This window comes from Coenobita brevimanus, chromosome 54 (assembly GCF_032717465.1).
Source record: "Coenobita brevimanus isolate Jiangsu-jjx chromosome 54, ASM3271746v2, whole genome shotgun sequence".
Taxonomy (NCBI): Eukaryota; Metazoa; Arthropoda; class Malacostraca; order Decapoda; family Coenobitidae; genus Coenobita; species Coenobita brevimanus.
In genome coordinates, this window is record NC_137007.1 from 2,009,243 (window position 1) to 2,031,950 (window position 22,708).

Consider the following 22,708-nt stretch of genomic DNA (forward strand, 5'->3'; position numbering starts at 1 on the left):
TGGAATGATAATTGGTAAGACCTACAGTACTGGAAAAATATAGTAATACCAGCAGTGCTATATTGAAGCAGTATAGTAAATATGGCAGAGTCAGATACAAATGTTACAAAGAATAGAAAATGGAGTGTACAGACAGATAATGGGAGCAACAAAAAGAGCACCAGTATGTACATTGAGAGGTGAAATAGGAAATTCATTAATGAAGATTAAACTAATAAATGGGAGGTTACAGTTTATGAATAATTTAAAAGTAGGTGAAAAAGAGGTACTAAAAAGGATTTTAAGAGAAATGAAAGAGGATGTTAGTAGTAAGTGGATGAGGGTTACAGAAGCATACATAAACAATATGAAACTAAAACAGTTGGAGTTGAGTAGAATGGAGAAAAAAGAAATTAAAGAGAAGACAAGGAAGTAGGAAGAAGAAAATGGAGAGAAGAAGATAATAGTAAATCGAGTTTAGAAATATATGAGAGATGGAAAAAGAAAATAGAAGAACAGATAAATGACAGTAGACCTTCATTGAACACATTGTATAAGGCAAGAATTGGGACTTTACCATTAAATGACATGAGAAGACATACTGATGGGGAAGAAGCATGCAAGTTATTTGGACATGAATATGAAGACTTAAAACATTTTCTTTTAAGATGTCCAAAAATTATTAATGAAAGGATAAAAGCTGTAGAACTGCAACAACTGTATAATGAAGGGGAGATAGAAGTAATTGGTCAATTTTTATTTCAGAAAGAAAATCTGGGAGAGGAGAAGGAAGTCCTATATAATATTTTGAAAAAGAGAGAGAAAATTATTAAAGAAACAAATTAGAAGACAAAAATGAATATGGTTAAAAAGAAAGCAATGAAGACAATAACAACAAAACAATAGAAGATAGAAAAAGGAAGCGCGGTTCAAATGACATATGTTTCAATGAGCTGATCTGTAAAGAATAAGAACACATCAGGGAGTGCTGTTGCAAAGGCAGTACTCTTGCATACCGACTGAACTGAAATGAACTGATATTCTACTCCGCCCTGTCACCTACCATCCCTTTAAACAACAGTGCTCCAAATTATGTTCTTGTCTCCCAACCATTCCCAATTGGCTGGGAGATGGAGGGATGTGAGAAGAGAGGAAGAAATCAGTAGAATAGAAATTGCAGAAGCAAGGAAGAAAGTTAAAATGGGGAAAGCCCTAGGAATTGATGGAGTTTGTGGTGAAATGCAGAAGCATGGGGGAGAGATAGTAGTAGAATGGATGTGGAAGATGTGCAGATTGATCTGGGAGGAGGGTAGAGTCTTGGAGGATTGGAAGTCAGGTATAATTATTCCCTTGTACAAAGGAAAAGGGGAAAAAGAAGTGCAGGTACGTATGTGATAATCATAGTGGCATTTATCTTCTTAGTGTATTAGGAAAAGTATATGGTAGGATACTTATTGACAGAGTTTGAGATATAACAGGGAAATTAGTTGGAGAAGAACACGGAGGTTTTAGGAAGGGAAGAGATTGTGTAGATCAGATAGTCATTCTTAGATCTTGCATGGAAGTGTATCTAGAGAAGGAAAAGAAGTTGTATGCAGTCTTCATGGATTTGGAGAAAGCATATGACAGGGTGGATAGACAAGGATTGTGGAAAGTATTAAGAATATATGGAGTAGATGGGAAGTTGTTGAATGCCCTGAAGAGTATGTATGAGGGTTCTAAGGCTGTAGTGTGTGTGGATAGTGAACTGAGTGAATTTTTCTGTTTTAAGTTGGATTAAAACAAGGATGTGTCATGTCTCCATGGTTGTTCAGTCTGTATATGGATGGTGTTATAAAAGAGATACAAGGTAGGGCAGTGGATGTTGGAGCTGCCCTAGTGAGAGAGGGCAGTGTTTGGAAACTCACTGTACTGTTGTTTGCAGATGATACTTTGTTGTTAACTGAAGATGAAAGGGACCTGCAGGGCTTGGTGGATGAGTTTAAGAGAGTGTGTAAGAAACTTAACCTAAAGGTAAATGTAAGGAAGAGTAAAGTGATGGTCTTTGAGATAAGTGAAGTCAGTGAATGTACAGTGAGGTTGGATGAGGAGGAAATGGAAAATGTGAGTGCATTTAAGTATTTGGATAGTGTGATGAGTAAGGATGGAAGTTTAGAGGGTGAAGTGCTTGAAAGGGTACAAAAGAAGGAAGGTTGCTGGTTCCTTGAAAGCAGTGATAAGAAACAGGGGAGTGAGTATAGAAATGAAAAAGTTATTACATGACAACAATGTGTACCAACTCTAGCATATGGAAGTGAAGCTTGGACTTTGTTGGAGGGACAGAAGTCAAGAGTGAGAGCAGTGGAAATGAGTTATTTTAGAGGAGCATGTGGAGCCACATGGAGAGACAGACTGACAAATGAGGAAGTGAAGGAGCATTGTGGTGTGGATGTGCTAGGAAGTGTTAGGAGAAACACATTGAGGTGGTTTGGCCATGTGGAGAGGATGGAGAGTGAGAGGCTGATGAGGAGAGTGTATGTGAGTGAGGTGGAGGGGGGAAGAGGGAGAGGGAGGCCAAGGATGAGATGGAGGGATGGAGTGGAGAGGTATATCAGAGAGGGGGGTGTGACCTGGGAGCAGGGCAGTGAAATGGCGGGGGACAGGGCAACATGGAGGCAATTTGTTTGTGGCCACCCCTTACAGGATTAAGGCGTCTGGCAATAGATAGATAGTTTAAACTTTGCTTTAAAAGCAACTGATTGAAATTTCCTGATTTGGTGACATCAACACAGTAATGAAATGGTTAAGTTCCACAGTACGGTATTAAAACGTGTTGAAATCGAGCAGGCTTTTCAAACCTTGATGACAGCTTATAATAAGCCGTTAGTTGGTTTTATTTACACATTTTAGCTCATGCATATTTAGTTTAATAAGCATAGGGCCATTTTTTACAATATGAAAGTAATGCTGACCCCCCCTCCCTCGAATAGAGGGATTTTAGGATTATTCCCCCGAGCTAGACCCAGATAGATCATATAACCCTGCTAGGGTTACAGGAGAGCGCTACCCCTCCCAGTGAAGGCAACTACCTGGGTGGGGCACGAACTCTCAACCTTGTGATCTCGAGTCCAGCACTCTAATCACTGAGCCACCCTGCTCCTCTCATGAAAAGAGGATGGTGGATAGTTGAAGGACAACTATAGCCGCAGTTCACGTTTCAGATGAACCTGGAGTTACAACAACTACCAGTATAGTATTAAGCTGCCGTAGGCTGTATACACTTAACCTCTCCCATACAACTACCATATAGTCTACCAAGTGCCCTTAATAATAAATGGTGTTGTTCTGTGTCAGAAACTTTCTTGGCACTATGTGTTGCAGGGACGGCTCAGTATGCTGGTGTGGACATGGATGTGTTAGTGGGAGTAGGGAAATGAATACTTGATGCAAGATAGACATTGATAACACTAAGTCGTCCTTGCAACACGAGAATTCACCTAGTTGGTGGTGTGGAAGAGGAATGTTATATATGGACCACCCAGTACTTCAAACAGCCAGTCAGACACATAGTGACAACTACGAAAAGCACAACGATCCACAATACAATGATCCCTAACGTCTTTCTACTTTTAGATGGCCAGGTGTATTCAGACTGGAGGGTAGGTTTGAAAAGGACACTCATTCCTACAGCATATCTAAGGCTCATCTAATTTAATGCAACCACAACTTACTTTTCAGGTTGTGAGTGACCCAGTCCTGTTAGATGAAGACAAACCAACTCTAGTCAATGATTATGGTGACCTCTTTATCGTAACTATTGACTTGGATACTTCGTAATCACATGTCGGGACTGCTGTAGCTAATCCCTTATGCACATTGAGTAGCCCAGTTCCATCAGAACAAATTTACACCTAAAATTACCACCTCTCCATCTTGAATGATGAGTTGAAGCAATAGATTATCATTATACCCTATTTGACTGACCTGTGCTCCTGAGATGTATGCTGCGAGTAGGGTGTATTTGATTCATGGCTACTGATTGGCCACTGATAATGTCATTGAGGTAAATGCAGGCATGTATTATAGTGTAACATGCAGACATAGGTGAACATTGTGGGTGGATAATTAACATCAAAAGTGACTCATTATTTTATAAAACTTTATAATCTCAGGTGCACAGGTCAGTCAAATAGGGTATAGTATGAAGCTAGTCACGTTTTTTTTTTTTTCTCTCTCTCTCTCTCTCAGCTTTGGGCATAGGCTTCACAGCCTCTTGCCAAGGCCCAGTAGTCCTCCTACATACTACTGTAACTCGCCCACATGTCGAACTACAGTATTCTCTTATTCTGGCTCTGAGCTATGTGAAATGAGTTGTGAAAGGAAAAAAATTGGCCAGGTTAAGGTGGAGAGTATATTCGACCGTAATGGTAACTTTTTAAATCATAATTACCGACCAAGATTCTTTACAATTATGTGAGAAAGGGGATGTGATATGGATGGTGTGGTTAAGCCCTCTCATCCCCTTCTCTGGGTTTTTATAATTCCTCCTGATTGTTGAATTAACTCTGGCAGCGGCTACAGTGGTAATGGTGGTGTTGGTGCTGGTGGTTGGGAGGGATAGGGGAGAGGGAAAGTATGGGAGTGAGGATAGTGTGTGATGGTGGTAAGCTCATTTAATGCTAACTTGCCTTAACCCTTTAAACGCGGATCGTCGCATTTGCGACGCTCGGCGAAAAGGACATAACGGCGGATCATCGCGTTTGCGATTCTAGTAAATTTTGAATAACCGGGGGCAAGCAGGCTCCAGCTGGTATTGTCTATCAGTACCACCACCCTTTAGCTACAATTAGCATACTTTACCTTTGTACTACTGACCTCCGTTGTTGCCAAGTATCGCGTTTTTCCCCCGTCCCCCCCCCCCCACCATGGCCCGGCCAGCCTGGCTGTGATACATGGCAGCGCTCTGAGTGCTCAGAACTGTAAATCTGCGCTCTCCTCTCACAAGCAGTTTATGCTACTAGGAAACGCTTGTTTCCCCAGTTGTAACACTAGCTTTTTTTCTCACGGTTTGCCCCTGTTTAGCGTCAGTTTACCGCAGGCTTTCAAAGTGACATTATGGTGAGTTCTAGCTCTTCCGAGTCAGTGCAAGCGGCCGACAGGAACGAGAATAAAGTGGCGGGCGTAAGGCAGAATAAAAAGCGCGCCGTGGTGATCTTTTGGGAAGTAATATGATTGAAAATAATGTAGTATACATGTTTTTAGCTGTGAAAATGGAAATGTTTGTTGAGTGACGGGAAGACCTCCGCCGCGGTGCATGTTGGCTGTACGCTCCGTTGATTTTAGCCATATTTTCAGTACTTATTGTACAAATACGGAATCCAAACTACCTTTACGTTGTAGTATAAAGTTTACTGTGACAGAATGAGGCTGTGGTAGAGGGGAAACCGGGTTGCTGGAGGTGTGAAAGTGAAGATTTGGTTACCCAACTTTGCAAGTCTCCACAAGTCCTTGGGTAGTCCACAAAGGCTCAACACCTGTCTGTGAAGAAAGCTGAATGTAAGTACTATCTGCCCTACCAAGTATAATGTTCTAGGGTTAATCTCTGATTTTTGGCTAATATTTTCCTACAGGTACTCAGACCGCGATACAACCCCGCCACTCGGGGGGGGGGTCGACTGTTCACGGCCGCGTTTAAGGGGTTAAGATACTGTCATTCCACTTGAACGTCAGGTTGCAGAAAATTAGCGCAATGGAAATGTAAGGCCATAGCATTATCTGATTCTGTCACTAGGATCAAACCAACATGTAAGAGAAAAGGATATAGAAAGGAGGAAGGAACTCCCCCATGTACAAAGCAGTTGGTAAAAAAAAAAAAAAAAAAAAAAAAATGTTAGAAAGCAGGCATGGAAAATTTTAAAAGGCAGAAGAGAAACAAATATGAAGTATGTGATCTCTGATCTACATAACTAAAATAAAAAAGAGCACATACTATCCGAGTGTTCTCATTATTAAGCAGTGAGGACATTCGGCAGTTGTAGTGCAGTAATGAAATGTGGTTACTGTGTATGTGACTGATGGTCGTGGTGGTGAGAGGGTGGGGGAGATTGAAAAGGGAGACTTTTGTGTGTGATGATGTTACTCTCCATTTACTCTAGCCTGGTCAAGATTTTGGTCCTTTTGAAACTTATTACACATAGGTCAGTGACAAAAAGACAATACTTCAGCTGTACATTCTTTCAACAGCACTTCTTCTTGACTAGCATCAGTTTATGGTGTTAATCTGTTGCTACAACTCAGCATTCAGCATGGACAGTTGGCAGTTTTAGGTAGTGTCTTGTTGTAGTGGTGCTGGTGGAGAGATTAGCATGAATGGGGTGAGGGAGAAGGGAGGACCATGTGGTGTGGTGGTGATGAGGCATGATGGTTAAGTAGACAGATTTGTAGGTAGGACAGTATATAGGTAGACTGGTAGACAAAAGGGAAAGAGATAGTTGATGAATAGGTGGTGAGGTTAATAGGTAGATATATACGCAGCAAGGTAAACTGACAAATTGGTCAGTGAGTAGGCAGAAAGATCAATAGGTAAATGCTAGGAAGGGAAATAGGTAGATGGGTTAAGTAAGCAGGTAGATGTAGATGTAGGAGGGTAAATGGGTTAATGGTTAAAGCAGATGAGTAGGAAAATTGGCTGATGGTAATGAAGGACAGTAAACAGGCAGATGGGTATATAAATGGGTAGATGGTAAGTAGGTAAATGGGTAGTAAACTAGGTAGGTGGGTAGGAAAATTGGTTGATGGTAATGTAGGGCAGTAAACAGGCAGAATGGGTAAGTAAATGGGTATGGTAGATGGTGGGTAAGTATATAAATAGGTAAATGGGTAGGTAAAGTAGGAAGGTGGATGGGTAGGAATGGACATTAATAGACAGCAGCATATAGCCATCACCAGCAAGCTGCCAGCAACAGCTGCAGCTATATCAGACAGGCTATAAGCAGCCAAAAACAAGCAGCAGCAGCCTGCAGCAAGCAACCAGCAGGATGAAGTCCACAGTAGCAAGCAACGAACACCAACAAGCAGGCAGCAACAGCAGTAGTCAGCATCTAGCAGGAAGCAGCCAACAGTATTAATCACCAGCCAGCAGTAGCAGGAAACAGAAGCAGCAGCAGCAGTTAGTAGCCAACAGAAGTAGCAAGCAGCCAACAGCAACAAGTGATCAGTAGCAGCACACAGCAGTCAGAAGCAGCATCCATTTGCATTAGTAGCCAGTGACCAGCAGCAGCCAGTAACAACATGCAGCCAACAGCAACATACAGCCAGCCACGTCATATTCATCAACCTCCCTTTTCTCTTCCATCCCTCATTCTCCTCTCTTTCCTCCTCCTCCTCTTCCTTTCTCCTCTGCCTTATCCCATCCCTCATTCTCCTTCCTTTCCCCCATCCTTTTCCCATCCTCCTCCTCCCCCTTTTCAACCTTCTCCCTTTCCTTGAACACCATTTATCCTCTTCATTCTCCTCCTCCTGCAAGTTTTTTTTTTTTTAATGAAATATTTGAATTATCTTTTATATATGATGGACACAAATACATCAACATCTTTACAATATAATATTTATTTAAGTGAGACAGGATAATGGAAGATATTTTACAAAGGCATATATAATAATTAAAAAAGATAACATTATGTACTGTATGTACACTCGGAAGCACTAATTTCTCCCCCCCTAGTAGCCGGAGTCGCGGCCAGTGAGAGACCAGGCGTTCGAACACCCCACACCCACATCCCCTCCCCCAACTCCAGTGGCAAATGTTGTTGGACAAATGTGGAACGGCCAAAGCTGGTGATCTTACAATGTCATGATTGTTTTTATAGAGAATCAGAACCAGTAGGTGTAAGTATATAAAGGTATTTAATGTGTATTACTGTGCTGTTATCCACAACATATGAAAAAGGAACGAAAATGAAAGAAGACCTACATTGTATTATGTGTTATTGTCTGTAATAGTTACGTCCTATATTATAATGTTACAAATAAGTATAGTATAATGAACAGCATCTGTTGAAAGATATGATGTCTTTTCTCACACATTCTCATTCCCACCACCACCACCACCACCCTTCTCTCTGGGTTTATATCAACCAAACACCTCTCTTATCCTCCTGTCCCCCACTCCCACGCTTAGTTAACCAACATAAAGATATTGATGAAATGATCCGTCAGGTATTGATCATATTAATATTAGCATACACCTCAGTATTAAGCACCAACAAATCAGTAACATACAATACTTCGATAAACCTGCCAACTATTTCATCTTGTAAGCTGTTACGTGACATATGCACTGCAAGTTTGACCTTGTTACAGGGACATACTGCTGTTTATTGCTAACACAGGTTATGGGTGTTTTTGGACGTCCATCAATTCATATTAACGTGACAATTTAAGCCTCACATTATAAACATATAAGGTTTATATTTCTGTCACTACCGTATTAACCAAACGAATCAGGGATCGGTTCTGACGAACCACAAACTCTCTGCTTCAACGAAAATATTTCGACCTCTCGTCACAACAGTGACAAAATGTCACAATGTATACGACTGAATGTGGGTCAGTCGTCTACATAATGACATTGTGTCACTGTTGTCACAGGAGGTCGGAATATTTTCGTAAAAGCAGAGAGTTTGTGGTTCGTCAGAACCGATCCCTTATTCGTTTCGTCCATCCATTAATGACAGGAACATAAATCTTAAGTGTTTATAATGTAAGGCTTAAATTGCCATGTTAATATGAATTCATGGGCGTCCAAAACCACACACAACCTGTGTTAAAGTAAAACAACCGTATGTCCTTGTATCACAAGGTCCAACTTGCGGTGAGTATGTCACGTAACAGCTTACAACAAGATGAAATAGTCGGCAGGTATACCGAAGCATTGTATGTTATTGATTTGTTGATGCTTAATACAGAGGTGTATTATAGTAATAATATGATCAATACCTGACGGATCATTTCATCACTATCTTTGTTTACGTTGGTTAATAATGGGTGTGACTGGTGGACGAGAGGATAAGAGAGGCGTTTGGTGGAGACAGGAATCGAGAAAGATGGGTGGTGGTGGCGGGAGTGAGAATGTGTGAGAAAAGACATCATATATTTCAACAGATGCTGTTCACAACACTATACTTATTTGTAACATTATAAAATAGGACATAAGTATTATAGACAATAACACATGGCACACTGTAGGTCTTCTTTCATTTTCGCGCCTTTCCTCTACAGTGTGCCATGTGTTATTGTCTATAATACTTATGTCCTATTTTATAATGTTACAAATAAGTATAGTGTTGTGAACAGCATCTGTTGAAATATATGATGTCTTTTCTCACACATTCTCACTCCCGCCGCCACCACCACCACCACCCATCTCTCTCGATTCCTGTCTCCACCAAACGCCTCTTTTATCCTCTCGTCCACCAGTCACACCCATTATTAACCAACGTAAACAAAGATAGTGATGAAATGATCCGTCAGGTATTGATCATATTATTACTATAATACACCTCTGTATTAAGCACCAACAAATCAATAACATACAATGCTTCGATATACCTGCCGACTATTTCATCTTGTTGTAAGCTGTTACATGACATACTCACCGCAAGTTGGACCTTGTGATACAAGGACATACGGTTGTTTTACTTTAACACAGGTTGTGTGTGGTTTTGGACGCCCATGAATTCATATTAACGTGGCAATTTAAGCCTTACATTAAAACACTTAAGATTTATGTTCCTGTCATTAATGGATGGACGAAACGAATAAGGGATCGGTTCTGACGAACCACAAACTCTCTGCTTTTACGAAAATATTCCGACCTCCTGTGACAACAGTGACACAATGTCATTATGTAGACGACTGACCCACATTCAGTCGTATACATTGTGACATTTTGTCACTGTTGTGACGAGAGGTCGAAATATTTTCGTTGAAGCAGAGAGTTTGTGGTTCGTCAGAACCGATCCCTGATTCGTTTGGTTAATACGGTAGTGACAGAAATATAAACCTTATATGTTTAAATGTGAGGCTTAAATTGTCACGTTAATATGAATTGATGGACGTCCAAAAACACCCATAACCTGTGTTAGCAATAAACAGCAGTATGTCCCTGTAACAAGGTCAAACTTGCAGTGCATATGTCACGTAACAGCTTACAAGATGAAATAGTTGGCAGGTTTATCGAAGTATTGTATGTTACTGATTTGTTGGTGCTTAATACTGAGGTGTATGCTAATATTAATATGATCAATACCTGACGGATCATTTCATCAATATCTTTATGTTGGTTAACTAAGCGTGGGAGTGGGGGACAGGAGGATAAGAGAGGTGTTTGGTTGATAATAAACCCAGAGAGAAGGGTGGTGGTGGTGGTGGTGGTGGGAATGAGAATGTGTGAGAAAAGACATCATATCTTTCAACAGATGCTGTTCATTATACTATACTTATTTGTAACATTATAATATAGGACGTAACTATTACAGACAATAACACATAATACAATGTAGGTCTTCTTTCATTTTCGTTCCTTTTTCATATGTTGTGGATAACAGCACAGTAATACACATTAAATACCTTTATATACTTACACCTACTGGTTCTGATTCTCTATAAAAACAATCATGACATTGTAAGATCACCAGCTTTGGCCGTTCCACATTTGTCCAACAACATTTGCCACTGGAGTTGGGGGAGGGGATGTGGGTGTGGGGTGTTCGAATGCCTGGTCTCTCACTGGCCGCGACTCCGGCTACTAGGGGGGGAGAAATTAGTGCTTCCGAGTGTACAGCACTAGTGAAGAAAAAAAAAATTATATAAATCTTCACTGTATACTCTCATATCCTTCATACACAATATTAAAAACTCGTCTGGAATGTACCTTAATGTACAACATTGCAAACTCAATCCGAGAATACAGTACTCTAATACTTTGCTGTATTTTTATCATTTTAAAATTTTAATAATGAACAAAATATTAACCCCCTCAGTATGAGGATGTCATGTATTTTATTCTGGCTATTACAAGACCCTTTAATTTAGCTCAGGAGAAAATTATCAGGCTGAAGGGGTTAAGATGCTCTTTATCATTGAGAAACAGGAATGACTATCTGTATACACTGTTTGTGAGTTTGTTAAACATAGTGGTGATATGTTAGTAAACCTCTACACTGTAATCCACTTGCCTAGTAGCTCTAAAAATACATAAACTCTGTTGAATATATGAGGCACCATACCACAGACTGTACTAAAGATTTTTCATTTTTTTTTTTTTTTATTATGGGGGATCACAAGATATCGAGATTTTATCAAACAATGAGTATAATCAGCTTTATTTGTGTCATTCAAATCTGCTGATGGTATGGCAGCATTATGCCAATAAGGCAGCATATATTTATGACCTGCAATACTATTATCACAGTAAATTTCTATAAACACCAGCATTTGACAATATGAGTTGGTACTAAACATATTCCATACAACAATAAGTTACCTAAATATGAAGTTCCGAGAGGCTTGGTATCCTAACCTGAAAGAACCAACTCAGACACGCCAATATAAAAATGCTGCAGTCATTCACATAAAGATAGTGGCAATTTGTAGATGCACATTTAAGTCTATAAATCTACCAGTAAAACATTAGTAAAATGATCAAAATGAATATATTATACCATACATACTGCACATTACTCACTTGTAAAATACAGTACACTGTTTTGATGCATAAGTGAACAGCTAGTAGTACTGGTATTATACAGTAAATCATGTAAAACAAATCAAGATGTTTAAAGAAATGTTCTAAGTACATTCTTCTCTCCAAGTACCCAACTCTATATTCACATTAAAAATGTAGTCAAAATGAACCTTCAGGGAATAAAATATTATATATATATATATATATATATATATATATATATATATATATATATACTTGGGGAAAAAAGGGGGAGGGGGTATCACTGGCCTCTCATTCTTACTGTACTTAAAACCTGACCAGCTAAACTGCTATGAGATATACAAGTTAAAAAGTGGCCCAGATCATTCATTTAGTGCAAAGATAAAATCATAAAACACTCCAAAATAATCACAATCACAAAGAAGTTATAGTTATGGCAAACTACATGAAGTTCATTCATGAACTATACACTTAATATTATATATCGTGGAAAGTACCTACACCTGAAAATCCTCTGGACCTAAGGCATCAGGATCCCAGGCACGAATGTTGGCAAGTGCTTTGTTCAGCTTGCTGCACCAAAGAATTCTCTCGTCTTTACTGTCTGCTGACATGAGTATCCTGAAATGGGTAAAGAACACATTACACTCTTGGTTCTAGATATGACTAAAGAGATGCATGAAAATTGCATTTGCTGATACTGTAATCTACACACACAAAAATACTACTACTTTTGTAATAATAATAATAAAAAATGTAAGCCCAAACCCAACCCATTTTTACATTGTCCTAGACAGTGAAGACGTCCTTTGAGAATTATCTTCATTAATAATGTGTGTTTCTCCAACATACAGGATGGTGCTTGTACTCACTAGGATAGATTAAAACAGCTATGCTGTGTAGGGTTAAGCAAAAATCCAGATGATTCTGAAATATGTTATGTAGGTTCAGGTTGAAAAATTATCTCCAATAATAGACTTACCTAGTTATTCATAGAATTTGGGTAACCCAAGGCTTAGCTTTTATCATCCCATAGTACAGTGGCACAGTGCTTGGCTCCTACATAGAGTCCTGGGTTCGATTCTTGGCTACAGCATTAAAAACTTAGGACACACAGCCACATATAATGTGTGTTTCTTCAACATAAAGTATATGGGGAGGCTAGCTTATTACTGTCCTGTCTCAGATCCCCACAAAGGGGGTAAAACAAGAGTGACATTTGTAACAACACATATTTACCTAGTAACTAGGGATGATCCTTTGACTTCCTGAACCAGATTAGTGACATCCCTAGGATGAGCTGGCCTCACAAAAGTCAAGTTGAAAGTATGTTGGCGAGCACAAATATCTCTGGATACAAGTTCAACACGTCGTGTAGTACAGGATCGTAGATCCAGCTCTCCTGTTGCCTCCTGAAATACGATTATAAATTCTTAAAGTGCAAGAATCTTTTCTCTGATGCAAGTATCCATCTACTTCCCACGTCTGCTTTCTGTCCATATATGATGCAACTGATTCTTATCAAACTGAAAGCAACAGTGTGACCTAGTTCTCCCAATCTCATGTTGTGGTTGTTGATCAACCTGTCTGGCTGGCTGAACCAGACCCCATCAACCCCAGGCAAGCAACTACCCCTGCAGTGAACTGATGTTCCCTTGCGGATGACAGTGTCTCACATGGCGAGGCACGGGGAAGAGTGTGGAGGTTTGGTTCCTGGGTGGATGTTGCGTTTGTGTGTCTCCACCCAGTTAACAGGGTAACCATAGTAGGTTCTATTTCATTCCATAATCCCGATCTTGTGAAAATGTGAGATATTGGGACAGGATGATGGTGATGACTAATTCATTCACTGAACAGCTGTATTCCTGACCACTATTGAAATGTAGTTAAGCAAAACTATGCAGATAATAAGTTCAACTGGATGGGAGAAATGGTAAGCTGAAATGAAGGTAAAATAGTGTCTGACTCTAAAAGAAACTTACTGGGAAAAAAAAAAAAACTTTCTGCATTCGGATGCATGGTTGAAGAAAATGTAAATACTGTACAGGTATTTTTTGGCCTCTGTTTTATCCATCTACCTCATTCCTAACCAACCTTTTTACCTCCTCCCACCACCAGTGTTATCCACCCATCCTGAACACTTTCCCACTGGTTTTGTACTAAATATCATTTAAATGAAACACAGTACAGTGACTGCTCACATAACGCAGGAATATTGTACCCTGAAGCTCCCACTTTATGAGAATTCCGCTTTATAGGGCCATACGTTTACACGTTAAAGGGTTTCATGATACCAAAGCCAGCCCCAGGTTCACCTTTTGGGGCCGTAGGTTTGAAACGAGCATGTCAGAACACATGTGGTGGTATACACCACTATCCCAGTCTTCCCTCCATCCCATCTCTCCTCCATTCCCCCATGGCTGTTTCTGCCTGGGCACAAAGAAAAAAATTTCCACTGCCAAATTTGTCCTCGGAAATTGGTTATTAATGGTATAAATTGTATACCATCATCTTAGCTGATGTCTACACTATAAGATAAGCTAATAAAAACACAAAACTGATGAGTAAAATGGCAAAAATGCAATGACAATAATATTGTTCATGGGTAGAAATAGCTTCAAATAACTTCCCAACATCCCAGTGCAAAATTTTAAAAACAACGAGCAAGAACAAAGCATATGTTGAGGTGCAGAATTTCACAAGGTTCTGTGTGTGTGTGTGTGTGTGTGTGTGTGTGTGTGTGTGTGTTTTTGGAATTTCAATACAACCAATGGTTTTTGAGTATATTTCCAACAAACAATCACTGGCATGGCAGGGGATGGAGGAGGGACAAGGGAGGGAGGGATTGGGGATGGGAGGAGAAGAGGGGGGACAGAGAGAGAGAGAGAGAGTGAGTGAAGTAAATGAGTGAGTAAGAGAATGACAGACGGGGTGGTGGTGGTAGTAGTTCTTGCCTCTCTCCTTTCCCCCCACCCTCCCTCACCCCCACTTGTCTCCCTCCCTCTCCTCCCCTCCCCCGCCCCCTGCTTAGCTCACTGTCTGCGTGCTGTCATTTGCCCTCAATCACACCTCCCACCACCTCACCTTACTGCATGTGATGTTTACAGTCTCATTTTTTAGCTGATGCAGTCTGTGCTCTGTCTGTCACCTGCCACATTGTGTGATTCCCAACAGTAATTTTATGCCTCGTGTCATGTTATATCTATCGTAGGCAGCATAGTATGACTTTGAAACATAAATTGGGGCCTCCGGCCACGTCTGTTCGTCACCAGAGTCAGGTCCTGTAAAAAAATGAGCCGCTTCCTCTGACGAAGTTATACCAGTATCTTTTTTTTTTTTTTTCCTGCATTAACATATCTTGGGCACAAAATGGCACCTCCCGTGTTATGTGAGTTTCGCGCTAAAGGATCGTGCATTATGCGAGCGCTAACTATGCTGTACTTGAACATATTATTATTAATGGTTCTAAATATATCTAAATATACCATACTGACCAAGACATACCAGCATTTCATCTAACACAGTTACAGTAGTACACGCTTAAACTTCTAGTTGTTGTTGCTGTTGTGGCTTTGTTAAACTGGATATGAACCCAGTGGACAGACAACCAAAGATGCCCTTTTCCTGCACTTCAGTATCACCCTCTTGGTGGACAGGGAAGGAATTGGGGGGGGGGGGTATAACGAGGCAGTAATGTTATATCTATGTCACCACATGAAGGTATCCCTCTCCAGCACCACAATGTTAGGTTCAGAGTATGTCTGGTACACAGATACATGGACAACTATACCTTCTTCGTCTCATCATCAGGGTAACGCCAGTAACGTAGATGCATGCCATTGAGGACACACCAACGTCTGTTCCAAGCACCATACCCTCCAACATCTTCAAACATAGTAAGGAAGCCACGCTCACTGATCCCACCCTCAAAACTGCAGCTTACATTCATCAAAAGATGGCCATCAAGCGGAGATGAAAATGGCACCTGGGGTAAAAGAACATAAAAATAATTCCAAAACCACAAAAAAATAAGTAAATGAATAATCATAAACGTATCTGATAGAGTAAATGAATACATAAAAAAATAAATACAGTAATTGCAATCTTTTCCTGTGATGAAAATCATAATATTAACAATAATCAGCTTGCCCCAGCTGTTGTAATACAAAGTACATAGCAGTTTAAGAGCAATTTATTTTATCAACTTTAGATACCAGTACAGTACAGTAATCAGCTGTACGACTAGAATGGATGAACCAAGTACATTCATTAGTGGAAGTTTCACCTTACCTCCTACCCTATCCTACATGCTTTCACACCAAATAAAGCTCTTTTGTTATAGTTCATTTAATTTGGGCCAGATTTTATCCTTTTGCAGCTTATTTCATGCAGCTCAGTGCCAGAAACAGACAATACTAAGGGTCAACAGGCCTTCCATTCCACAGCAAATTTTTGTGACTACCATCATATTGTAGTGTTAATCTAGTTACTGTTCAGCATTCAAGAAAAAGAAATGGAAGTTTTAGGCTAGAGCAAAAAGAGTACAGTACTGTAGTCTGATGCTTTCTAAACAGCATGAGTGAGAGTTATCACAAACTGACCTGTTCCTTGTAAAATCTAGCCAGGCATCACACTACCACCTCAACACCCGACAAGTCTTTGCACAATGAAAATCCCTGGCTGCCATTTCCTTGCAGCCAGGGGTGGGATTCTCAGATATATTCAAGATCAGTTCACTGTCATACCTTTGATTTGTTTCTGGAGGAAGAACTAAAGAAATGGAGATATTACAAGTATATACGGTTCTTTCCCAGTTATTCCTGCTAGAAAATATATAATAATCTACGTTAACATGTCTTGCGTAACCAAGATCTATTCTTCTAGGAGGAACAAGAGACATGGGAAGACCCTTTACTCTCCTTTCCTTGTCCTTCCTGGGAAAACGAATCAATGCTATGACAAGCAAAGGATTGCAAATGTGTTCAAGATTCTAACAGGAAAAGCAGAAACTGTGGGTCATGAGTGGACCAGTATTCTCCTCACTGAACTGAATTCTTTATCACCATCCTCACCTTTGTATGTGTTGGTGAACCACTCTCACCTTTTCTAGAGTCCAGGCATTCCGAGTAAGTGTAGAAATGTTGAGGTGTGTGAAGCCAACCAGCTGAAACTCTGAGGTGCGAACAGCATAGGGACCACCTGGCGACTGAATTGAGGGAGAGGACATGCGAGAATCATGCTTGTGAAGCCTCTTCAGCGGAGTCAGCTTCATCCGGCTTTGTTCCTGTGCAACAATTTAATACGGTAAAGCTTATCTGTAACACTCATTACATCTGCTTATCAAACATTTTCATTAATTCCATTTGCCTACCTCTACCTTTATAGAATGGTATATAATGGGCATAAACATACAAAAATATTTGACTAATTACATGAGCTATAATACCAAGCTTCTGGCAGCTACAGTTCAAAGAGCACTGTCATAATCTCTGTACACTTAAAAGCTGACAAAGCACTGAAGTGTCTGTGTTAGAAAATACTAACACATATACAGTATTAAATTCCTACCTTTTTAAAGTTGTTGTGGCGTGGTTTGTGGGTGCAAAGAGCATAAACTTCCAGTGTGATGTTGAAGTCTGAGGTGAGGTGATGAAGAGCCATTAGGTTGGGAAATGTGACTGCCCCTTCTACCACACACTCTGGTGTCTGAAGCAGCTGAGACGATATTACTTGCTCACGATGTTTTACTAGCACCATCAGATGATAAGTATCCTCACCTGCTGAGAAAAAGAAAAATGCAGTGTGAAATGACTAACTGGATTTTTTATATATATATATATATATATATATATATATATATAACTGTGGGGCGTCACTTTCATGACGCTTGGGAGCAAGGGATCATACCACGGGGCATCACTTTTGTGATTCTGTGTTATTTTGAATTCGCCCGGGCTTTCAAGTGGTGGCTTGTATCATCTATCAGCACTGCCAATGTCCAACACTAGTCAGCACTCCTAATCTCATCTGTACTCCCATCCATTGTTGACAATTTAGTCATTTCTCCCCATTCTTGACTCCCCTCCCTACCTCCCCTCCATTACCCTCTCCTCTCGCCTGCCCGGCCATGCTACGCTAAGTAAATCTTCCCTGGAATTTTCCACTGATTTCAACCACTGAAATAAGCCCTATGCCCTATTCTTATACCAAATAATATATACAAGAAAGAAATAAGGTAAGTGATAGTGCCATACACCTGGAATTGGCTAATTATCACCTGACAACACCATGTGCACTCGTTCGCTAATTTTCTCTGTTTATTTCCCCTTGAAATATGCCGTATAATCTATTCTCGTAATAAAAATATATATAAGAAAGGAAGGGAGAAGCCTAAGTGGTATTGACATTCACCTGGAACTACCTAATTGATTATGTATTGTCTAGATTTCTTGCCAATCATTTCATAGTGTATATATTAGCAGCTGTCACCCTGCTGACATTGGCAGCATTGCACTCTTCCTAGGCAGGCCACCACACTGTATTCAGTTTACTGTCGTCTTTCAAGGTGAAAGCACGTCGGATTCGCGCCTGTCCAATTCCGCCGCTTTTTAGCCCCAAGCAAAGGGCACTGTGACCTCTACTCCCTAATAAACCTCGTGTGGAAAGAGGTAAAGGGCTAAGTGACTGCTGTGGAACGTGAACTGGCTAATTTGTCAATGAAAATGATAGACAGTGACTACGATCTATCTGGTGAGTAAAACAGTGCAAGTGGAAATGTAAATAATGTGTAAACAACAAGTGAAAGCAATGAATGTAAATATAACTGAACAGTGGAAAATAGTTTTATAAGTTACTACAAGTGACAGTGCAAACACAGTGTAAATAAAATAGAAATGTAAATACAGTAATCCCTCCAATATCTGACGTAATAGAGCCATAGGCAGGTCTGGATAGTAGTCCTGTCCGGATATTGGGCCCCAGCTTATGGACTTGTACTTATGGACCCTAACTCGGAAAAACACCTATACAACTCCCTCTGGACATCCATTGCACCTATTTAAGACCCAAATCACACCAATAAGGGACATAAAAGACTGAAATAAATGCAAAAGAACCATAAAATGAGGTTTTAGAGGTGAGTTTATACAATATTAAACATTCTGGGTACTAACAAGTCCCTTGCTCCTGGACTGGTTTGAACTGCCAGTTTGCAGTCCACAGTTAATCCTCTGCACTCTAAATTCTAATTTCTTAACACTGCACAACACTGTAAATTCCTGTGTGTTCTAGTGGCGAGGTATTGCAGTTTATTCACAAAAAACAAGCACCTATGGCTTGCACTGCTATAAGCATCTGCTCTCGATCGGAGTTAGACTGTGACTGTTGATGTTGGCGGGGTAACAGACTTGCCAGATCGCAACGGCCACATTACCAATCTCCTCAACTTTCATTACCAAATTTAACTTTTCATTACCAAATTCGTAAAGCTAGCATTTATTCTTCACTAATTATATATACAAGTGGAAAAACATGTAATCACTCTCCTTATAATTATCACCATGTTGATTATTTTCACACTATGTAGGGTAGCAGATTAATCAGAAAGAGCAAACAATCCACCATCTCCATCCTGTGTATCCTCATACATGTGAAAAATCCATTTGGTAATGCATTATTCTGATTCATTACCAAACGAATTTTTCATTACCAAATTGGCCCACACTTGGTAATGAAAAATACCAAATGGCAACCCTGACAGGGGAGGGGGGAGGGGGAGGAAGGAAGGGGTGAAGGGACCATGGTGTAACAGCTGTTCGGCGCCAGGCGGGAATTTCAAATTACGAGAGGGAAAAAAAAGTCAGATTTTTTTCGATTTTTTTTTTCCGGTTTTTGGCCCATTTTGGGAATATTGGATCCCAGGACGATTATGTCCGGTTAGTGGGGATGTTCGGATATTGGGTGTTCAGATATTAGAGGGATTACTGTAAATAAAGTAGAAAATGTAAACAGAAATGTAAATGAGTAGTAATATAAGAATACGAGTATATATACTAGGAGTAATGAAAGTGAAAGTTTCACTCTAGCATGTATGAATACTATGAGTTATGAAAGTGAAAGTGACAGATTCACTCTCAACGCTAGTATACAGGACGAGAAAGTGAATGCTACGTATTTTACTGAAAGAGAAATTGAATGCCTACAGTGACAATAAACTACTATTACTGAAGGAAACTTATGGATAAAGACTGTAGATATATATAAGTGTTATATAGTAATAGAAATATAAACCGTGAGTGTTTTATGAATAACAAATGACAGAACACCAGCGGCGAATGATCGCAAGTGGGAAGGTCATAAGCGCTCGTAATTTTCATTGCTTTCACAGTTTTTTTTTTTTGGAGTATGGATTCCAAACTATTTGAGAATCATAGAATAGTGTTTCTAGTGATAATATCAGGCTGTGGTAATCATATTACGGGTTGTCGGGAAGTGTAAAGTGGAGACTTCGTTACCCAACTTCAGAGGTCTCCACAAGTCTTACGGTACTCAACGAAGACTCAACAAACATCCCAGGAGAAAGCTGAAGGTATGTGCCATATGCATATTTAATTATAATATTCTAGGATTGATAACTGATTTTTGGCGAATATTTTTAGAAAGTCTGTTGGAGCGCAAATATGCCAGGGAGACGCAAGTCAGGCAAAAACAACCCCACAGTTTAGGGGTTAATGCACAGTTACCTTGAAGCTTAAAATCGCGAGGCCATCCGTCAGAGAATCTTATATCATATCTCTGCAATACTACTTAGCTTTCTCAACAATCATTAACCCAATATGGGCATGCCCTCAGCACGTTTAGCTGTAAATCATCGGTTCGCTGCTTTATCCAGAATTCTAATTTTGCCTGTTTCGTAGTTTCTCTGACCTGACTTGCGACCACCCACTCGCCACAAACTTCATCAATTTATCCTCAGCTGCCACAGTATTCAAGATTGTTGAGGCCTCAAAGTCTTCCATTATCTTCCGATGTTCTTCACCGCGCTCGACTGTGTTATCGCCTTGTGTTTATCACTTCTGTCTAGCAGTTCTCTTTCCACCACGACTAGTAGAAGGTGTGGGAGCCAGTGCTACTTTGTTGTAGTCACTTATTGGTATGAAAATCAAGTGAAATTATCGGAGAAGCATCAGACTGGGCACTGTGGTATAAAATGAAAATGGCAGGCGAGGGCTGTCCTCCCTGCTTGCTTCCACTCCCCACCACAAGGGGGATTTCTGTACCACCTCGAAATATTCGGAGTATTGGGATCTAGGAAGAAAAATGAATGCAAACTACTCTGAAAATAGAAAGTTATTCTGGAAAGAGGTGCGGAAATGTAGAAGTGAAAGCGGTAAGAAATGGGATGGTGTGAAGGATGCAGGTGGTAGATTATTAACCCATGGAGATGATGTAAGGACCAGATGGAAAGAATATTTTGAAACCCTGATGAGTGGGGATAGAGAAAGCACAGCAGCTGTAAACATGATTGGTTTTGGGGGTGTGCAGAGAAGGAATGCAGTGCCAGGAGACGTGACTCTCGCACAGGTGAAGAGTGCTGTGAAGCGGCTGAAAAATTGGAAAGCAGCTGGGGTTGATGAGGTGTATGCAGAGATGGTTAAATGTAGTGGAGAGAATAGAATGAAGTGCTTGTGGAGATACAGTATGTAAGAAGGCATGGATGAGTGAAACTGTGCCTGCAGAGTGGAAAAAGGCTGTGATTGTGCCCCTGTACAAAAATAAAGGTGAACAAAGTGAATGCAAGAATTATCGTGGCATAAGCTTACTGAGTGTGGTAGGGAAGGTATATGGAAGAATTGTTATAGAGAAAGTAAGAAAGATATCAGAAGTCCTAGTGAGTGATGAACAGGGTGGCTTTAGGAGTGGCAGAGGATGTGTGGACCAAATATTTGCAGTGAGACAGATGGCAGAGAAGGCTTGTGAGAAGGACCATAAGGTGTTTATGGCATTCATGGATCTGGAAAAAGGATATGACACAGTGGACAGTGAAGGATTGTGGAAAGTTTTGCGCATGTATGGTGTAGAGGGTAAGCTGTTAGGTGCCGTCAAGAGTTTTTACGATGGTAGTGAAGCATGCGTCAGGGTTAGTGGGCATCTAAGCGAATGGTTCACAATCAGTGTGGGCGTGTGACAAGGTTGTGTGATGTCCCTGTGGTTGTTCAATGTATATATGGATGGGGTGATGAGAGAAGTGAAAACATGAGTAATGGAGAGAGGGATGGCATTGGTAATGAATGGTGATGGATGGAATATCTCAAATTTGTTGTATGCTGATGATGCAGTACTGCTTGCAAGTACCGGACAAGAACTTGGTAGGCTAGTGCAGAGTTTTGCTGATATCTGTAAGTGTCGTTCCTTGAGAGTAAATGTAGAAAAGAGTAGTGATAGTTATTGAGAGAGAAGGTGACTCCCAGTGCAATGTAACAGTGAATGGAGAGAGACGAATTGGTGAGAGTTCAAATACCTGGGTACAGTGATAGAAAAGAGAGGAAAATGTGCAAAAGAAGTTGAAAGTAGAGTGACACAAGGAAGAAAAGTAGCTGGTGCAATGAAGGCCTTGATAAGAAACAGGCTTGAGTGTTGCAGCTGCACGAGGCTTACATGAAGGAGTGTTAGTGCCAACTTTAAAATATGGATATGAGACCATGGTGTGGCATGAAAATGAAAAGTCAAGAGTAAGAGCAGTGGAGATGGGACTGCTGAGGAATGTATGTGGAGTACAGAGGGTGGATAGGATACGAAATAATGTGATTCGTGAAAGATGCGGAGTGAGGAAGTTGGAGGACACCAGAATTGATGAGAGTTTACTGAGATGGTATGGTCATGTGGAGAGAATGGATAACAATAGAGTGGTGAAGAAGGTATATCTGAGCGAATTCGAAGGAGGGAGGAGGCGAGGTGGGCCAAGGAGAAGGTGGAGAGATATGGTGGATGAATGTGTGAGGAAGAGAGGTTTGGAAGTCGGTG

The 22,708-nt window shown here is 40.4% G+C and overlaps 1 protein-coding gene across 1 annotated transcript in view; it reads right to left on the bottom strand.

Moving 5' to 3' along the window:
* Positions 1-12,011: 12,011 nt before the first annotated feature.
* LOC145401001 (anillin-like) overlaps positions 12,012-22,708 on the bottom strand; it is a 46,508-nt gene continuing 35,811 nt past the window's right edge. Inside the window, exons 17-21 of the mRNA XM_080273358.1 lie at positions 17,255-17,463; positions 16,788-16,970; positions 15,477-15,671; positions 12,926-13,098; positions 12,012-12,307 (exon numbers count right to left, since the gene is read on the bottom strand). Coding sequence (XP_080129484.1) covers positions 12,184-12,307; positions 12,926-13,098; positions 15,477-15,671; positions 16,788-16,970; positions 17,255-17,463 — 884 coding nt within the window. The 3' untranslated portion in view covers positions 12,012-12,183. The remainder of the gene's footprint in view (positions 12,308-12,925; positions 13,099-15,476; positions 15,672-16,787; positions 16,971-17,254; positions 17,464-22,708) is intronic.